This window comes from Heptranchias perlo, chromosome 19 (genome assembly GCF_035084215.1).
Source record: "Heptranchias perlo isolate sHepPer1 chromosome 19, sHepPer1.hap1, whole genome shotgun sequence".
NCBI classification, from domain to species: domain Eukaryota; kingdom Metazoa; phylum Chordata; class Chondrichthyes; order Hexanchiformes; family Hexanchidae; genus Heptranchias; species Heptranchias perlo.
Window position 1 is genome coordinate 41,233,910 of NC_090343.1, and position 18,932 is coordinate 41,252,841.

The window sequence follows — 18,932 nt, forward strand, 5'->3', positions numbered from 1 at the left end:
TGTAAATAGCTGAGGCCCAAGCACTGATCCTTGTGGCACCCCACTAGTTACAGCCTGCCATCCTGAAAATGACCTGTTTATCCCTAATCTCTGTTTTCTGTCCGTTAACCAATCCTCTATCCATGCTAATATGTTACCCCCAACCCGATGAGCCCTTATCTTGTGTAACAATCTTTTGTGTGGCACCTTATCAAATGCCTTTTGAAAATCCAAATATACTACATCCACTGGTTCCCCTTTATCTACCCTGCTAGTTACATCCTCAAAAAACTCTAATCAATTTGTCAAACATCATTTCCCTTTCATAAAACCATGTTGACTCTGCCTAATCATATTATGATTTTCTAAGTGCCCTGTTACCACTTCTTTAATAATGGATTCCAGCATTTTCCGGACGACTAATGTCAGGCTAACTGGCCTGTAGTTTCCTGTTGTGGGACTTGCTGTGTACAAATTGGTTGTTGCATTTGCCTATATAACAACAGTGACTACACTTTAAAAGTAATCCATTGATTGAAAAGTGCCTTGAGACATGATGGGGCACAATATAAATGCAATTTTTTAAGGTGTTTATTGGACTGAATACTTTATTTAAATAAAATCATAAACAAAAGTCGCATTTGTCAGATTCAGTAAGCGGAAGGAATTTTTTTTTAAAAGCTGAGCGTCTGTGAGATTGACTTGTTTTCCTCTACAGAATTTTGTTTGTGTGTCTCTGGTGCAGATCTCACTTAGCTTTTAACCTGTTTGGCTGTATGAACATCTCTGTTAAAGGGAACAAAAGAGCTAACTAAAACATTGACAGGGATCAAGACATCCATAGAAAAATCCACCATACCGTTCCCCAGGTGAATTTAGAGGCTAGGCTGAGAAGTGGAGGGTCACCTGTGGTCGAAGGCAGTTAGTAGTAGGTGAGGCCTGGGCCTAGGTGGGAGTGGGTGGCTAGTGTTGGAATTGAGAGCACTGATCTACGATGCTTGTTGGTGCCATCTAACAGACTGAGTGAGCAACTGGGACAGGGGGAAGGATTCAGGCAGTTGGGGGTGTCATCGGGGAGTAAGCAGCTGGTGGAAAGAATTAACGCCCATGGAGAAGGTCAAGGGCTGGTGGGCAAGGATTGGAAAGTGAGATAAATGGAGAACCAGGATGCCGAGCAGGGAGTAGGTCTTGCAGAGAAAACTATTTTCAAGGATTTGGAAGACTGTAAGAGTTAAGTCTATGAGTAAGAATTTATTTATAATCTTAAAAAAAGTGAGCCAGGCATTTCTGCCCTTCTGATCTGGAGCTTGAAATTTAATTTAATTGACCTCAGGAATTTCTAAGCACCTAGGATTCCCACAGAGAATATTCGGGCAGTAGCCTTGAAGGTGGCAGGACAGTTTAGCAGCCAAACATCACAACTGTGCTCCAGATTGCAGACTGCCTGTGAGCAATGCCATGGGAGGTCCAGCAGTAGTTTATTAAAAGGGAAAACATTTGTTCTGCATATGAGGAGAAATTTATTCATTGACTGGAAGCCTGCCAGTGACTTGCCATGACGGTGTCAGAACCTGAGGAAATGCACTCAGTTGGCAGCGGTGGCAGACCTATCAGTGAGCAAGTCTTACTGTATGATTGCATGTCAACATCCTTCCCAGTCCCCTCTGCCCCAAGACTTTAGATCAACCAATTCTAGCTGTTGTACATTTATATATAAAACAGTATATTATATTTAGAATGTGAACCTGTCAGTCCAATTGATATATTTAGCCAAGTGACCTGAAACCTTTGATCAATCATTTTTAGTTCGCATTTTGTCATTATATGGTGAAAATAAAGTATTCATTAAAAGAAAGAAAGACTTGTATTTATATAAACTTTTATGACCTCAGGACGTCCCAAAGTGCTTCACAGCCAATGAACAACTTTTGAAGCAAAAGTAAAATGCTGCGGATGCATGAAATCTGAAATGAAAACAGAAAATGCTGGAAAACACTCAGCAGGTCAGACAGCATCTGTGGAGAGAGAAACACAGTTAACGTTTCAGATTGACGACGACCTTTCATCAGAACTGGAAAATGTTAGCGATTAACAGTTTTTGAGCAAAAACAGAGCCAGGAAAAGGGGGCCACGGGGTGAGGTGGTGGTGGGAGGGCAGGCAGATGGAGAAAAGAATGAAGGGGAAGATTTGTGATAGTGTGAAGGGCAGGAGTCATTAAATAACAAAAGGGATGCATTGTGCTCAGTCCTTTGCCAGCTGTCTGTCTTACCATGGCTCCTTCTCTCCCCAAAAGGCTCAGTGAGCTTCACTTAGGTGATATTAGGCAGCAAATGCTTAGCACATTCAGATGACCTCCTTCTGTCCATGTTTTAATATAGCGTTAACCGCCCATTTTAAATGAGGTAACAACTCCATTAAAGAGGCGGAAAGAGGAATGTTACATGAATGTGTTAACTGTTCATCTGCTAACATCACCAATGGTAATTCCTACACTTAACTGCACTGTGTGTTGCTGAGCAAGAAGTCCAGAAAGCCCCAGATTCAACCTCTGATCTGTGCTGTGTTAGCTGACCTCAGTCAGGATGGCAGGAGGGGATTGACAATTGACCTTAGCACTCCTGGTCTAGGGACAGAAATATTACCCAAGGTTCAGCTGCTGATCACTATCCAACTACCTCTGCTGGAGTTGCTCATGTGTTTATGGTGAAGACCGCAATCATGACCCTGAGCTTCCGGTCGCTTGCCATTTTAATTCTCCATCAAACCCCACTCTGACCTCTCTGCCTTCGGCCTCCTACACTGTTTCAGTGAAACTCAATGCAAGCTCGAGAAACAGCACCTCATCTTTCGATGAGGCATTTTACAACCTTCCAGACTCAACATTGATTTCTGTAACTTCAGATCATAAACACCACACCCATTTTCCTGGACAGCAGGTGCTGGTAATGGTTCTGCTATTGCCATTTACAGCTCCTCTGGACCCATCTTTTGTTTCTTTATTGTCCCATTCCCACCCTCCTTGCCTTGCACCATCATCCGTTCGGTCATTTAATCACACCTGCCCTCCTCCCTATCACAGACCTTCCCTTTTGTTCTTTCCTCCCCTCCCCCTCCCCGCCCTTTTTCTCTGGCTCTGAATTTACTTCAAAACTTCCAGTTCTGATGAAAGGTCATCGACCTGAAACGTTAACTCTGTTTCTCTCTCCACAGATGCTGCCTGACCTGCTGAGAGTTTCCAGCATTTTCTGTTTTTATTTCAGGACAAGATTAGGCTTGGCTGCGATGCCAAAAGACATTTGCTGTTTAGGTTCACATGTGAAGAGTGGCCATTTGGTCAAGATACCAGAGAGCTGCCAGCACCTGCGGATCATCCCTTTAAGAAGGGGAGCGGGGGAGCGAGGGTACTGGAAAAACAAAAGACCTGTTGTTTCCCGTTTTGTGAAGGAACAGGGAATATGGTAAGTTCTGCCTTCCTTTCACAGTATAAACTTGGCTGCATATAGTGACACCACTATTCCCTGCCAGAATGGAGACGATTGGGTAATTTCCACATTAATCCCACCCAGAGACCGCACTGCTGTAAGTGACTGGGATTGATTTTAAGCACATAATTCGTATTATGTAACAATCCTGCATTTTTCTGGAGAAATCAGCCTGTTTTTATCAGGAGATGTTGCTGCAGTTTCAGTAATGTGTTCTGTTTGTTGTAGTTCGTAGAGACTCTTTTTACATAGACTCTGTAGACTGATTGCGGTATTGCGTGGTTTAAACCGACTCTTGTTTGCTGAGTAAATAGACTTTGCTATAGACTGTTTGCTGTAAGTCCTGTCATAAGTCCCACCCTGCCTCTGACACATTGGCTGACACATTGGTGTCAATAGAAACTCTGCATAAACTTAGCACTCTCATCTTGCGAGATCGGCCAAAGTGGAGCAAAGGCCTGGGTAGTAGGAATTGTTTGGGACACATTTAACAGATGAGATATTCTGCTAAATGTTGAAAAACCAATTGCAATTTATTGTTTTCGTACTTGACTATTAAACATATTTTTATAGCGCACAACAGAGGAACCTTCTGATTATGATCTGGGAGCACTGAGTATTAATTTTTGAATATTCCAGCCATTTAATTTTAAAAAATTCTTCAGTGGGCTCAAAATAAGCAATCCCTTTTTCTAGTACATGTAGAATGTGAACGTTAATTAATGAAACAAAATGTTTGTTTTCAGGTTACTCCAGGTTACATTTTGTTATATTTGTTCTCAAGAATACAGAATTCTTTACCATCTGCTCCTCACTTCCTGACTCGCTGCTTCATTCTCTCCCCAGGACTTGTACCTCGGAGGTTCAACAAAGCAGAATAGGCAGCCCGCGGGTCAATGGAACTCTTTAGTTGACCACTAAGAGGCATTTACCACCCACCCACCCACGTGTTGTTTCTGGGGAAAGGATTTCCTGTACTGAGGCCGCAATGCAGATAGATACAGGGCACAGCCATGTTGAATACCTGCGCCCAGAGCTATAACTAATTGCACCGTTCCATTTCCATCTATTGTAATGACTTTGCAGAGAATGCGACAATACCATTCACCTCTTGTGTTTTACAGAGAGTCCCTTGGGTGAGTTGAAACACTGCAACATGCTCACTAAACAGCTCCAGGAAACTTGGAAGAAAGCCAGAGGGAAGCTCATTGTAGAGAAGCTGATTTTTGAGGTCACTAGTGCCAATGTGGTGCAGGACTCGTCCTCCAAATATGTGGTGAGTGTTCGTAGCCATGGAGGTTTGTCTTTGTTGAACAGATATGCCTTATTATTGTTTTCTTTGATGGGAACAGTCTCCTTGTTTGTGTGTCTAATAAATTGAACTCTATTTCCTCTTTAACCCTTCCAAAAAAAAACCTTAAATCTGACAGCGCCACAAATCCTCTGATGTTCAATCCAGAATCAGCCAATGTCACTGAGGTTGAGAGAATGCACAGTCTCTTGAGTTAGAAGCTTTTTTTAAAACTGTATAAGGTGCCAATCACATCCATCACAACCTCAGCCCAGGCCTCTTGGAGCTGGGATTGGGCATTTGGGGATTGTTTTATAGATCTGTCCAACACAAATCGATCACAACCTGATTGCTTGACGTGATTGGATAGGAAATCTGCAACAGGTATTTGAGAACTCATTTGGGGATCAGTCTGAATCTAAATGAATTAAGTGTCTGGGCATTCAGGAGTGAAAGCTGTTTACATGTGGTGGATCATCTTCACTTTACTGCTGCTGCTCATTATACTGGTAATCCACACGCTCACATTCAGTATTAGTGTCTAGTAATCCACACAGTCACATTCAGTATTAGTGTCTAGTAATCCTCACACTCACATTCAGTATTAGTGTCTAGTAATCCTCACACTCACATTCAGTATTAGTGTCTAGTAATCCTCACACTCACATTCAGTATTAGTATCTATTAATCCTCACACTCACATTCAGTATTAGTGTCTAGTAATCCACACACTCACAATTCAGTATTAATGTCTGGTAATCCTCACTCACATTCAGTATTAGTGTCTATTAATCCTCACAGCACATTCAATATTAGTGTCCAGTAATCCTCACACTCACATTCAGTATTAGTGTCTAGTAATCCTCACACTCACATTCAGTATTAGTGTCTAGTAATCCTCACACTCACATTCAGTATTAGTGTCTAGTAATCCTCACACTCACATTCAGTATTAGTGTCTAGTAATCCTCACACTCACATTCAGTATTAGTATCTATTAATCCTCACACTCACATTCAGTATTAGTGTCTAGTAATCCTCACACTCACATTCAGTATTAGTGTCTATTAATCCTCACACTCACATTCAGTATTAGTGTCTAGTAATCCTCACACTCACATTCAGTATTAGTGTCTATTAATCCTCACACTCACATTCAATATTAGTGTCTAGTCATCCTCACACTCACATTCAGTATTAGTGTCTATTAATCCTCACACTCACATTCAGTATTAGTGTCTAGTAATCCTCACACTCACATTCAATATTAGTGTCTATTAATCCTCACACTCACATTCAGTATTAGTGTCTAGTAATCCTCACACTCACATTCAGTATTAGTGTCTATTAATCCTCACACTCACATTCAATATTAGTGTCTAGTCATCCTCACACTCACATTCAGTATTAGTGTCTATTAATCCTCACACTCACATTCAATATTAGTGTCTAGTCATCCTCACACTCACATTCAGTATTAGTGTCTATTAATCCTCACACTCACATTCAGTATTAGTGTCTAGTAATCCTCACACTCACATTCAATATTAGTGTCTATTAATCCTCACACTCACATTCAGTATTAGTGTCTAGTAATCCTTACACTCACATTCAATATTAGTGTCTAGTAATCCTCACACTCACTTTCAATATTAGTGTCTAGTAATCCACACACTCACATTCAATATTAGTGTCTAGTAATCCACACACTCGCATTCAATATTAGTGTCTAGTAATCCACACACTCACAATTCAGTATTAATGTCTAGTAATCCTCACACTCACATTCAGTATTAGTGTCTGGTATTCCATTCACTGTCATTCAGTATTAATGTCTATTAATCCTCACACTCACATTCAGTATTAGTGTATATTAATCCACACACTCACATTCAATGTTAGTGTCTAGTAATCCACACACTCACATTCAATATTAGTGTCTGGTATTCCATTCACTGTCATTCAGTATTAGTGTCTGGTAATCCTCACTCATGTTCAGTATTAGTGTCTATTGATCCTCATATCACATTCAGTATTAGTGTCTATTAATCCTCACAGCACATTCAATATTAGTGTCTAGTAATCCTCACGCTGACATTCAGTATTAGTGTCTATTAATCCTCACATCACATTCAATATTAGTGTCTAGTCATCCTCACGCTGACATTCAGTATTAGTGTCTATTAATCCTCACATCACATTCAATATTAGTGTCTAGTCATCCACAGACTCACATTCAATATTAGTGTCTAGTAATCCTCACAGTCACATTCAGTATTAGTGTCTATTAATCCTCACACTCACATTCAGTATTAGTGTCTATTAATCCTCACACTCACATTCAGTATTAGTGTCTGGTAATCTTCACTCACATTCAGTAGTAATGTCTGGTAATCCTCACTCACATTCAGTATTAGTGTCTAGTAATCCACACACTCACATTCAGTGTTAGTGTCTAGTAATCCTCACACTCACATTCAGCATTAGTGTCGATTAATCCTCACATCACATTCAATATTAGTGTCTAGTAATCCTCACACTCACATTCAGTATTAGTGTCTAGTAATCCTCACACTCACATTCAATATTAGTGTCTAGTAATCCACACACTCACATTCAGTATTAGTGTCTAGTAATCCTCACACTCACATTCAGTATTAGTGTCTAGTAATCCTCACACTCACATTCAATATTAGTGTCTAGTAATCCTCACACTCACATTCAGTATTAGTATCTATTAATCCTCACATCACATTCAATATTAGTGTCTAGTAATCCTCACACTCACATTCAGTATTAGTGTCTGGTAATCTTCACTCACATTCAGTAGTAATGTCTGGTAATCCTCACTCACATTCAGTATTAGTGTCTAGTAATCCACACACTCACATTCAGTGTTAGTGTCTAGTAATCCACACACTCACATTCAGTATTAGTGTCTAGTAATCCTCACACTCACATTCAGTATTAGTGTCTAGTAATCCTCACACTCACATTCAGTATTAGTGTCTAGTAATCCTCACATCACATTCAATATTAGTGTCTAGTAATCCTCACACTCACATTCAGCATTAGTGTCGATTAATCCTCACATCACATTCAATATTAGTGTCTAGTAATCCTCACACTCACATTCAGCATTAGTGTCGATTAATCCTCACATCACATTCAATATTAGTGTCGAGTAATCCTCACACTCACATTCAGTATTAGTGTCTAGTAATCCTCACACTCACATTCAATATTAGTGTCTAGTAATCCTCACACTCACATTCAGTATTAGTATCTATTAATCCTCACATCACATTCAATATTAGTGTCTAGTAATCCTCACACTCAGATTCAGTATTAGTGTCTAGTAATCCACACACTCACATTCAGTATTAGTGTCTAGTAATCCACACACTCACATTCAGTATTAGTGTCTAGTAATCCTCACACTCAGATTCAGTATTAGTGTCTAGTAATCCACACACTCACATTCAGTATTAGTGTCTAGTAATCCACACACTCACATTCAATATTAGTGTCTGGTAATCCACACACTCACATTCAGTATTAGTGTCTAGTAATCCTCACATCACATTCAATATTAGTGTCTAGTAATCCTCACACTCACATTCAGTATTAATGTCTAGTAATCCACACACTCACATTCAGTATTAGTGTCTAGTAATCCACACACTCACATTCAGTATTAGTGTCTAGTAATCCTCACACTCACATTCAGTATTAGTGTCTAGTAATCCACACACTCACATTCAGTATTAGTGTCTAGTAATCCACACACTCACATTCAGTATTAGTGTCTAGTAATCCACACACTCACATTCAGTATTAGTGTCTGGTAATCCACACACTCACATTCAATATTAGTGTCTAGTAATCCTCACACTCACATTCAGTATTAGTGTCTAGTAATCCACACACTCACATTCAGTATTAGTGTCTAGTAATCCACACACTCACATTCAGTATTAGTGTCTAGTAATCCACACACTCACATTCAGTATTAGTGTCTAGTAATCCACACACTCACATTCAGTATTAGTGTCTAGTAATCCACACACTCACATTCAGTATTAGTGTCTAGTAATCCACACACTCACATTCAGTATTAGTGTCTGGTAATCCACACACTCACATTCAGTATTAGTGTCTGGTAATCCTCACACTCACATTCAGAATTAGTATCTGCACCAATCTCCTTTGTTTGCTGTTTTAAGAGGAATCGTCTGTGCGAGTGAGTTCTCAAATGTTTTCTTTGGGGAAAAAGAAAGGTGAAGTGTTGTTTATCAGTTTGGGGAAGTGACATGATGGTGTATTTGAATTTAATTCTCGTTCATCATCTGGTTTTCTTAAGCAAACTGAAGGAGATTTGCCAGACACATTTTAGTGAAAATTTTACCCTTTTTTTGATAACTTCTTTTAAAAGAGCAAGAGAAGACTTGCTCTTTAAATTTCATTCATGTACTTGTTCCTGAATGGCAAAAGCTGAAAGACCATCATATTTTATACCCTTTGATTGGCCAGTGTCCAGAAGAGGAAGTATTTTTGCAGCAGATTATAGATTTAAGGATGTTTCCAAGCAAATTTTATTGGAGTCATGTTATCATTCAGATTACATTCCACCTTCTTATAGGCAATTGGAGTTTTAGAAAAACCTTGTATAAATATATATTGAAACAAGGAACAACATGTTTTCCCCATGAGTCACCCAGTAACCGTGCAGTTGCCTTGTCATAAAGAATCTGTTCAATCACAGACTCCTACACTTACTTGTGATCTGTAATTATATATGGAGCTCCTGTCGCTAGTTCACTAAGCAGTTTCCTGTGCCAAAGTATAGGTCATGTTCTTTAGAAATTTATAAACAATTTTACAACACCAAGTTATAGTCCAGCAATTTTATTTTAAATTCACAAGCTTTCGGAGATTTTCTCCTTCCTCAGGCAAATGTTTCAAGAGCTCCTTGAAACATTTGCCTGAGGAAGGAGAAAATCTCCGAAAGCTTGTGAATTTAAAATAAAATTGCTGGACTATAACTTGGTGTTGTAAAATTGTTTACAATTGTCAACCCCAGTCCATCACCGGCATCTCCACATTTAGAAATTTAGGCAACAGTATTAATTGTTAGTTGGGTCAGGAATAATGCTGCTTCAACTCAGCCTCCTCTTTAAAAGCACAAACAAGCTTCCTGCAGTTTCTGACAGTGCTAGATTTGTTGATTGAGACAGAAAGAAGAACCAGGAAGTGACTATGCAGTGTTACTTTAATTGATCCATTGTCACTCGGCAGTGCTGAGTCAGGAGCGGCCTAAAATAGGGTGTCTGCCAGTTGTAACAGACTTTAGGATTAGGAGAACAAGGTATTTCCTAAACTGGGCCGATAGAACGGTCCTCTGTCACTCATGGCTATGTAGACATTAACTTTTCTTCGGGTCAAGGGTCATGCATCCTTCCACCCTCCCAAAAAAAGTTTGCCAGTTATTGTGAAATTTTTGTTTAAAAACCTGTATTGGATGATCTTTTGCTTGAATGCCTGTTTTCCTCTATAATTACCGAGTCGCATTACATTCTCTCATGTTTCAAAGGCTGGAATTTCATTCTTGGGCTGTTAATTATAACAACAACTTGCATTTATATAACACCTTTAAGTAAGGACCAGACCGTGACTCTGCTCGCTCTGCGCTATTGTGTTAGGCGATTCGTAGTTCTTGTGTTTTAATGACTTTTAACTTCTTCGCCCAGAGAGTGGTTAGAATTTGAAACTTGCTATCACATGGAATGGTTGAGGCGAATAGTATAGATGCCTTTTAAGGGGAAGCTGGATTAACACATAAGGGAGAAAGGAATAGAAGGATATGCAGATAAGGTTAGATGAAGTAGGGTGGGAGGCGGCTTGTGTGGAACATAAACACCTGCATTGACCGGTTGGGCTGAATGGCCTGTTCCTGTGTTGTAAATTCTGTGTAACATTGTAAAACATCCCATGGCCCTTCATAGGAGCATAATCAGACAAAATTTGACACCAAGCCAAAGAAGGAGACCTTAGAACGGATGACCAAAATCTTGGTTAAAGACGTTGGTTTCAATAATCGTCTTAAAGGAGGAGAGAGAGGTGGAGAAGTTTAGGGAAGGAATTCCAGAGCTTAGGGCCTAGACAACCGAAAGCACAACCACCAATGGTGGGGTGAAGGAAGTCAGAGATGCACAAGAGGCCAGAATTGGAGGAACGTAGAGTTCTTGGAGGGTTGTAGGGCTATATAGGGTTATAGAGAGTTTTCTTTTTATTTGTTCATGGGACGTGGGCGTCGCTGGCAAGGCCAGCATTTATTGCCCATCCCTAATTGCCCTTGAGAAGATGGTGATGAGCCGCCTTCTTGAAGTAAAGGACATTCTTTCATTTTTTTTCATTGAAATAGGAATTTCATTCTTTTTAGAAATGCTAGTCAATTTTAGGGCACATTCAGTTTCTTGGACAAAGGCACATACAGACAACCCACCCCTGTCCGTTTGTTACAATGACTGCAAGCAGGCTCCGAGAGGTGCTTGGGAGCTGGGAGCATGCCTGGGGTGACCCATCTGCCAATATTTAGTCTTTTCTCCCTTCAGAGAAGTGCTTCCCCTGACAGCACAAGTTGAACTAATCAGAAGGGTCTGAGAGTGAATCTTGGGTCTGACTATCTCGACATTACTACTGCTGCTGAAGGGTTTGGATAGACAACATTCTTGGGATAAGAATTCTGGACTTAAGTAGATAACGGTGCACTGCACAGACTGAGGTTACCCTAATGTGCCTAGCAGCTCTGTTGCTTTTGAGAGGCTCATAAGCTGAGCTGCACTGGCCAACTCTTGTTGGTTGATATGTAGGAGCTCAGTTCATGAACAGCACAGTCTGCATGGAATCAGTTCCAAACCCTTGACACCAATGCCAGGTACTTTTTTTCCCTGCCTTTTGTTGCTAAAATCTTTTTCTTCCCTCTGAATTTCCTGCAGGGGATACAGGGGAGCTGGCAGTTGAGTTCCCCTTAGCATTGAATCACTGCCCTGTATAGATCAAGGGGTGGGAGGCACACTAATGAGAGCGAAATGATTAAACTATCTGCTTCCCCTCTGAGATGGGCTTTTCAACCATTGAGTTTTACCTGGTGACCTGACTGAAAACTGGAGCACTTTCACAGTGCCAAGTGGCAGGAAGACTAAAATAAAGATTTGATGCACAATAATGAATGGACAAAAGGCAACCATTCACTAGGGGTGGTGCAATGGCATGGTTCATCAAGAGCTCCAACATACTACTGGAGTGGTAGGACCTACACCTTGGCCCTCTGCTTCCTCCATGGTCAGTTCCTGATCTTAGCTGTGTTGTCGGAGGAGATGCTGAGTGGAAACCAGATAGGACTTCATGGAGTTAAAGAGAAACAATGGGAAGGTGATTCAACCTTGCACACTCACTTGTGACATCCAGTGGGGTCAGTAGCGGCCTGGGAGCAAGTCTGCTTCCTGCAATCTTGACTGCGATCTTCCTGTGAGGCCGTAAGAGACCTGAACAAAGGGACAATACATGGTCACATGTCATCAATATTTGGCACAGTATGCCCCTGTGTTATGAAGAAGAGCTGTATTTGACAGGAGAACAAGCTGTGCTGGTGATGGCAGGGTTTGTGGTTATTTTTCTCAGGCGAGTGGAGCAGTCACATAAATAGCATGTGCCACCGTACAAACTGTACTTCTCTAATCCAGTCGGAGTACCACTCAAAAAAGACATTCATTCCTACTATTGATACTTTCTACACAGTGTGTACTTTGCCAGCAGTATCGGGACTTTGAAATTCAGGACTTCGCTATTTGCCCCTGTTGTGTTTTGGGATTTCTCACCATTTTGCCACAAGAAGGATTTTATTATGACTTTTAATAACATGTCACGATTAGGTTTAAAATTTAGCTTACAATGGGATTAAATTCACAGAGAGAAAAACAGACTGGAGCCATTGGGGCAAAGTGGGATTGGGGGAAGGAGGTAGTTATGTTAATGAGCTCTTCCCGTGGCTCTTTGCTCTGTCTTCAGGGCTTGAATGTCTCCCCTCCTTTTTCGATAACCAGACCTGGACATAGTACTCAAGGTGCAGTCTGACCAAAGCACGGCACAGTTTGATCACAGTTTCCTCTGAGTTATTTCCTGCTGTTTTGACTATGTAGTTCAATATTCTATTGTTTTTGTTGATTGCTGCTCTGCATTGGTTGGACATGTTGAGCGTTGAGTCTATTAAGATTCCTAGATCTCTTTCAACCTCATCCTCAGCTTTTTCAACATTCCCGGAGTGCATGTGTCACCCCATTTTCCTTCCTATGTGCAATACTTTACATTTGTTGCATTAAATGCCATTTGCCACTGTTCTGCCCATATTTTGTCCAACTTGTTCTGTAATTTTTGAGCTATCTCCTTCCATTTCTTTTTCCCTCCTAGTTTGGTATCGTCTCTAAATTGGACCAATTTCCATTTGAGTTTCTGAATCTAAGGCATTGATGTAAATTGAAAACAGTAGTGCTCCCAACACTAATCCCTGGGACATCCCACTCAGCATTGCCCCTCCCCCCACCCAAACCTATTAGTCTTCTAACCAATAGCTATTGTTTCCCATTCTTCAGCTAATTTCTTATCCATCCCTAAGTTTTCGTTTTGAGCTGAACTAATAACATGAGATCAGAGGTTGGTCAGGCCTTGCTGACTGCTGTTCACTGCTGTTTATTCCTGATCAATTCCACTATTTTACATAGAATGGAAGTAAAACTAAAGGGTCTGTGATTGCCTCTACCTCTTTTGTGCCCCTTTTTGAATATGGGCACCACAATAGCCTGTTTCCAGTCTACTCCCCCCTCCCCAGTGTCTATCAACTCCCATTTAACAATCATAATTTTTTCCTTTAGTTCTGAAAGTGGAAATTTTGGAGTTGTTTCCCTTAATGGCTGGAAAACAGCATAAACTGCTCTTCTCTGGGGCGAAACAATGACAGTACCCCGGAACCAATGGAGGTAAAGAGTATCAGGCCATGTCCTATTTTTCACCATAGCCCAGTGTGCCGTGAGTGCCTGGTGACAACACTAGTATCAACTTCATGGTGTCAAATACCTGAGGGAACTAATTGGAGCCCAGCCTCCTTAAGGAAAAGAAAGACTTGCATTTATATAGTGCATTCCACAACCTCAGGACGTCTCAAAGCACTTTACAGCCAGTTAAGCACTTTTGAAGTGTAATCATGTTGTAATGTAGGAAACACAGCAGCCAATTTGCACACAGCAAGGTCCCACAAACAGCAATGTGATAATGATCAGATAATCTTTTTTAGGTGTTGATTGAGGGATAAATATTGGCCAAGATGCCAGGAGAACTCCCCTTCTCTTTGAAATAGAGCCACGGAATCTTTCATGTCCAACTGAGGGGGCAGACAGGGCCTCGGTTTAACGTCTCATCCGAAGGACGGCATCTCCCTCAGTGCAGCACTCCCTCAGGACTGCACTGGAGTGTCAGCCTAGATTTTGTGCTCAAATCTCTGGAGTGTCACTTGAATCCACAACCTTCTGACTCAGAAGTGAGAGTGCTACGGACTGAGCCACGGCTGACACTCGTAGCAATGAGAAGTGGTCATAGTCCCTGTGTGCTGAGGACAGGGGTCATCACAAACATACTGTCTGCACAGTGTTAAAGATTGCAGTAAATGTCTTTTAAGAATACAGTTAACAGATTTGCTACCTTTCCCACAGGCCTATACAATACATGTAATAAAGTCGGGCAGCTTCGATGATGACAAGGCACTGATTATACGGCGTTACACCGATTTTGCAAAACTGAACGAAACACTCCACAAACATTTCAGAGAGGACATGGGCAATGTGGTGTTTCCAAAGAAGAAAATCCGAAAAAACTTCACACACGAAACCATAGCCAAACGCAGCCGGGCTTTTGAACAGTATCTCCAGCACATCCACTCGATCGCGGACATTCGCAGGTCCAAAGTATTTCTGGAGTTCTTTTATCTCCGAGATTTAAAAGCGGGTCAGGGATTATTGCGGGGCGGTATGTGCGAGGATGCCAGGGAGGCACTGATCAACGCTCTCCACTTGCAGCAGAAGCTGTGCTCCCGGGACACGGAGCATTTACTTTTCACTCTAGCTTCTACTTCTCTGTGTTACCAAGAACTGGATCACTTGGAAGAGGCCCAAGTCTATTGCGAGCGGGCCTTACAGATGATAGACAACCAGGGAAATCACCCATTTCTAGTGCCTTTGCTTCAGTCCAACATCAGGCTCTCCTGGAAAATAGGCAAAGACAAACGTCAGTCCGAAGCCAAACTCCAGCAAGTCCAAGAAACAGGAATAGATGTTTTAAATCAACCTAGTCTTAAAGAACATCTTATTAAAGATTTTTTTTTAGAGTGAATTAGACACAGCTTGATACCATAAGAGGGCTTCTCTGGACAAATTTCAGTAGTTTCATTAAAATTTATAGTTTTATATCTGTACGAACCTTAAAATGGACCAAAGTTTAGTAAAACAAGCATCACTTTCCTGTTTATTGCATGCAGCACCTCTGAACAATATCACTGCAAATAGTTGTGCCTTTCCCCTTATCAGAAGAGCAAAGATTTACTAGAGCCATGACACAATGTGTGTATTACAAATCACTAGGCAGTACATGGTATGTGAAAGATTTACTGGTGCCTCACCCTATAGTATTGTGATACTAATCTTAATCTCTCCTGCTTCAAAGGACATATTTTACATTGCACCCCAGGCTGATGTAGATGTAGACATGCTATCTATGTTGAAACCAAACATTCAGGTTACAGTTGCAATACTTGGTACAATAGCTATAGAACTATTGCAAGATTGTCCTTGGGAACTGTTCAATAACATATATTGCATCGCTATTGCAGTGACTTTGGAGGTCAAAGTCCATCTGTTGATGTGCCCTCTGTCTGAACTTTGCCTCCAATTTGCAGAGTAGCTGAAAATTCTTTGCTCCTCAGAGTAAGTAAAATTACCCCTGCGGTAGCTTTTGTACAAAGTGTAATTTGGCTGGTTGGGCAAGGGGGAGAGAAGACTGCAATGTGCTAGGAAACTGGCACACTTGCAGCTATATTGTTTCCAGAGGAGGGAAGTACGGCAGTTTTGATAAAGACAAGTACTAGTACTGAGTTATACTGACCAGGATGGCACCAGGTTTGATCTTTCACCTGCACGGAAATAGCTGATCTCAGCTGGGGCCATAATTGTGGACATTGGGTAAGGACAGGATTGGGCTCTGATGATACCCTCAGCACTGAATCGTCTGTCAACACTGTAGGCTCACACGTGAATAAAATGGCCCTCGAGTGAGGTAATGGAGAGCTGCTGGCCTGTGAAATTATACCCAAGCATGAGGTGTTGGCCTTCAGGGGAAATTAGGAGCGGAAGAAAGGCAAATGCTTTTGGAGCTTGTTTCGGTTGACCCTGACAAATACGTGAGTTAGGATTCACTAAGCGCAGTAAAAAGACACTCTCATGCATGTTTAAATGTGGGTAGCTCTACGGTCAGTACTATCAGAAAGAAAAGAGACAAGATCTTCACCATGGAAAGGCCAACAGAAGCACTGCTCCAGACATTGCACATTCGATTGCTGAGCCTGAACTTTCTATCAATAGAGTATCAGAAAGTGGAAGTTTTCTTTGTGGGCAAGTGACGTAAGGTGTATTTATATTGGAGGCCATAGTACAGTATATCAATGTTTACACTGAGAGGACAGTATATTGAATGATAGCAGAGCAATTATAATTATTTACTTGTTGAGTATTACTATATATGTATATTAGCTCCTTCCTTTTATTGCTAATGCACCATAAAGCTGTAGTGGACTCCATGTTTGTTGCATTTTTTTAATGTACATGTAGGGCTAAAGAAGGTAAGAGTTAAAAATGCTTTTTCCTGATGCCATCTGTTAGGTGCTTTTTGCAATGCAGGCCGGATGCACAAATACAGACTGTTATAACGGGACATTCTTCAGCACTTCCTGATTGGCAGGAATGAAGAGAGTGGGCAGGCAAGCAAGCTACTCCCAACCCTGTGCCAGTGTTGCTTGTAGTCCTTCATTGTAGGAAGTGTATGAAAGAGCAACTCCAGGCCTACTCAACTCCAGGCCTACTCACTCTCTGCTACTCGTTTCTCCCCCCTCAATATCCTCCCCTCCTCGCCAAAAGGTATTGACTTGTGCTGAGGTATGACTCCACTTATGCAGACCACTTTCTCATCAAGTGGCTATTGTTCAGTGACTGTTGGAAGGCTGTTTAACAATGGGCGGCATCAGAAAAGCCTGATTCTGTCCTCACCACGTGGCGCTTTCCAACAGGAGTTACTGGGTAGCGATCAGAAATAGGGGCCCTAGATGATTTATTTTTAACTGCTCCCCAGCCCGTGAGACTATAGTCAATTGTATTATCTCCACTGCAATCAACTAAGTCAGTACAGACCACCAACTGAGCTGGGATCTTCCTGGTCTATATGTTTCAGTACTGCATCAGGCCATGCATTTGCATGGAGCAATTTGGGAAGCTACTTTCTGATCTTCCTTCCCTCCCTAGTGCAGAAGTGTTGGCCCCTACTCTGAACCTTCATGATGACAAAGCTGCAATCTGGAGATCGCTGTGTTGGGAATCTTGGATATTGTGCTCCGTGCTGTGGAAGATTGGTAATCCATTGCCAACAGATTGTGCATTTCTGACATTGACTTCCTTTGTGAAACTGAATATATTCAAAACAAATTACTTTAAAATTGTTTTTAACTGGTGGCCCCAACAATTATATTTGAAAAATCTAATTTACAGCCAGCGTGAGCCACTGCCTAATATATTGCTGCTAAACTGCCAATCAAAATAGTTTCAGCCAACTCTATAAATAGTATTTACTGCCAGGATAGTCAAAACAATATAAGTACAGTTTAGAAGTTAAAAACCATTCTGTTGTTATGTCAAATCCTCACTAGAAAATGTTCTTGAAATTCTTTCAAATCATTTAACCCTAAGCTAAGTTTGTCAAACTACAGTAGCAATCATGCAGTGTTACAGGGGATTGGCATTCATTAAGAGATCTCCGTTTTGAGCCACAAGTGCACGTGGCATAAATCTTCAAAGTCTGCCTCTTGCACAGGGAGATTGAGTTAATGGGAAAATAATGCAAATATTTTGCATTAAAACAGTAACTAAAAGGCAGCTGGCCATTACACTTCAAAAAGAATTGTCATTGATTCAAATCCTGTGTTTTTTTGGAAGATTTTTCCCATTTCCCAAAGTACTTCTAACATCCGCACTAGTTTTGTTCTGGAGGCAGGGATGTGTGTGATGAAGACAGTGTCATAAACACTGTCTTATCCTTGTTCTTTGAAATGGTTCATGAAATATGGTCACATTCGAGGCCTTCCAAGCTTGCATCATTCCAAGTCTTCATTAACGGCAAAGCTAGGATTGTCATCCTAACATGCTTTTATGTGCGACTCAGAGAACCTCTCGTCTCCTTTTCATTTAAAGAAACAGACATATATCACTGTGATACATTTTTTTTGGGGGTGGGGGGGGAGGGAAGTGAAGGGAGGGAAGAAGGTCGTACCTAGAATTTTGTCAGTTTGATTTTTTTTGTAATTGCTATATTTTTTAAAATTACACTTTATGAAGTTTCTGATACTGACTATGAAGCCCCAGATTAGCCAGGAATTTGTAGCCGGATCCAGTTAAACATATCTTGAAAGAAGGAAGTGCAATAACTTTAAAAGGCAAACTTAGTGGTTTTTCACTACACTACACTGACTTGTACAAGTGACCCGATTGTTACCTGGAACCACTGTGAAGCTGAGTTGGCAGAGGTCAAGCTGCCACTGAACTGAACTGAACTGAGACTGATAGATCTGTACAAACCAGCCAATCATAAGCCAGGGTGTACATTTTCTAATGAAGTCCTTTAGTTTGTCGTTCTAACCTTGTGGTTTTACACAATTTTTTTAAAAAACCCACAAGAAAAGTGGCAGTAACAGAATGTACTGTCTGCAATGGTAAAAACTTAACAGTAAAGTTGGATAGTAGCATCTTGAAGTTTATACCACCACTAAACTCTTGATTGTCTTACCGCCTTGTAACATAGTCCCAGCCATCTG

At 41.0% G+C, this 18,932-nt stretch overlaps 1 protein-coding gene across 1 annotated transcript in view; it reads left to right on the forward strand.

Moving 5' to 3' along the window:
- snx21 (sorting nexin family member 21) overlaps positions 1–18,327 on the forward strand; it is a 39,778-nt gene extending 21,451 nt beyond the window's left edge. Inside the window, exons 3-4 of the mRNA XM_068000644.1 lie at positions 4,587–4,738; positions 14,518–18,327. Coding sequence (XP_067856745.1) covers positions 4,587–4,738; positions 14,518–15,192 — 827 coding nt within the window. The 3' untranslated portion in view covers positions 15,193–18,327. The remainder of the gene's footprint in view (positions 1–4,586; positions 4,739–14,517) is intronic.
- The last annotated feature ends 605 nt before the right edge of the window (positions 18,328–18,932 follow it).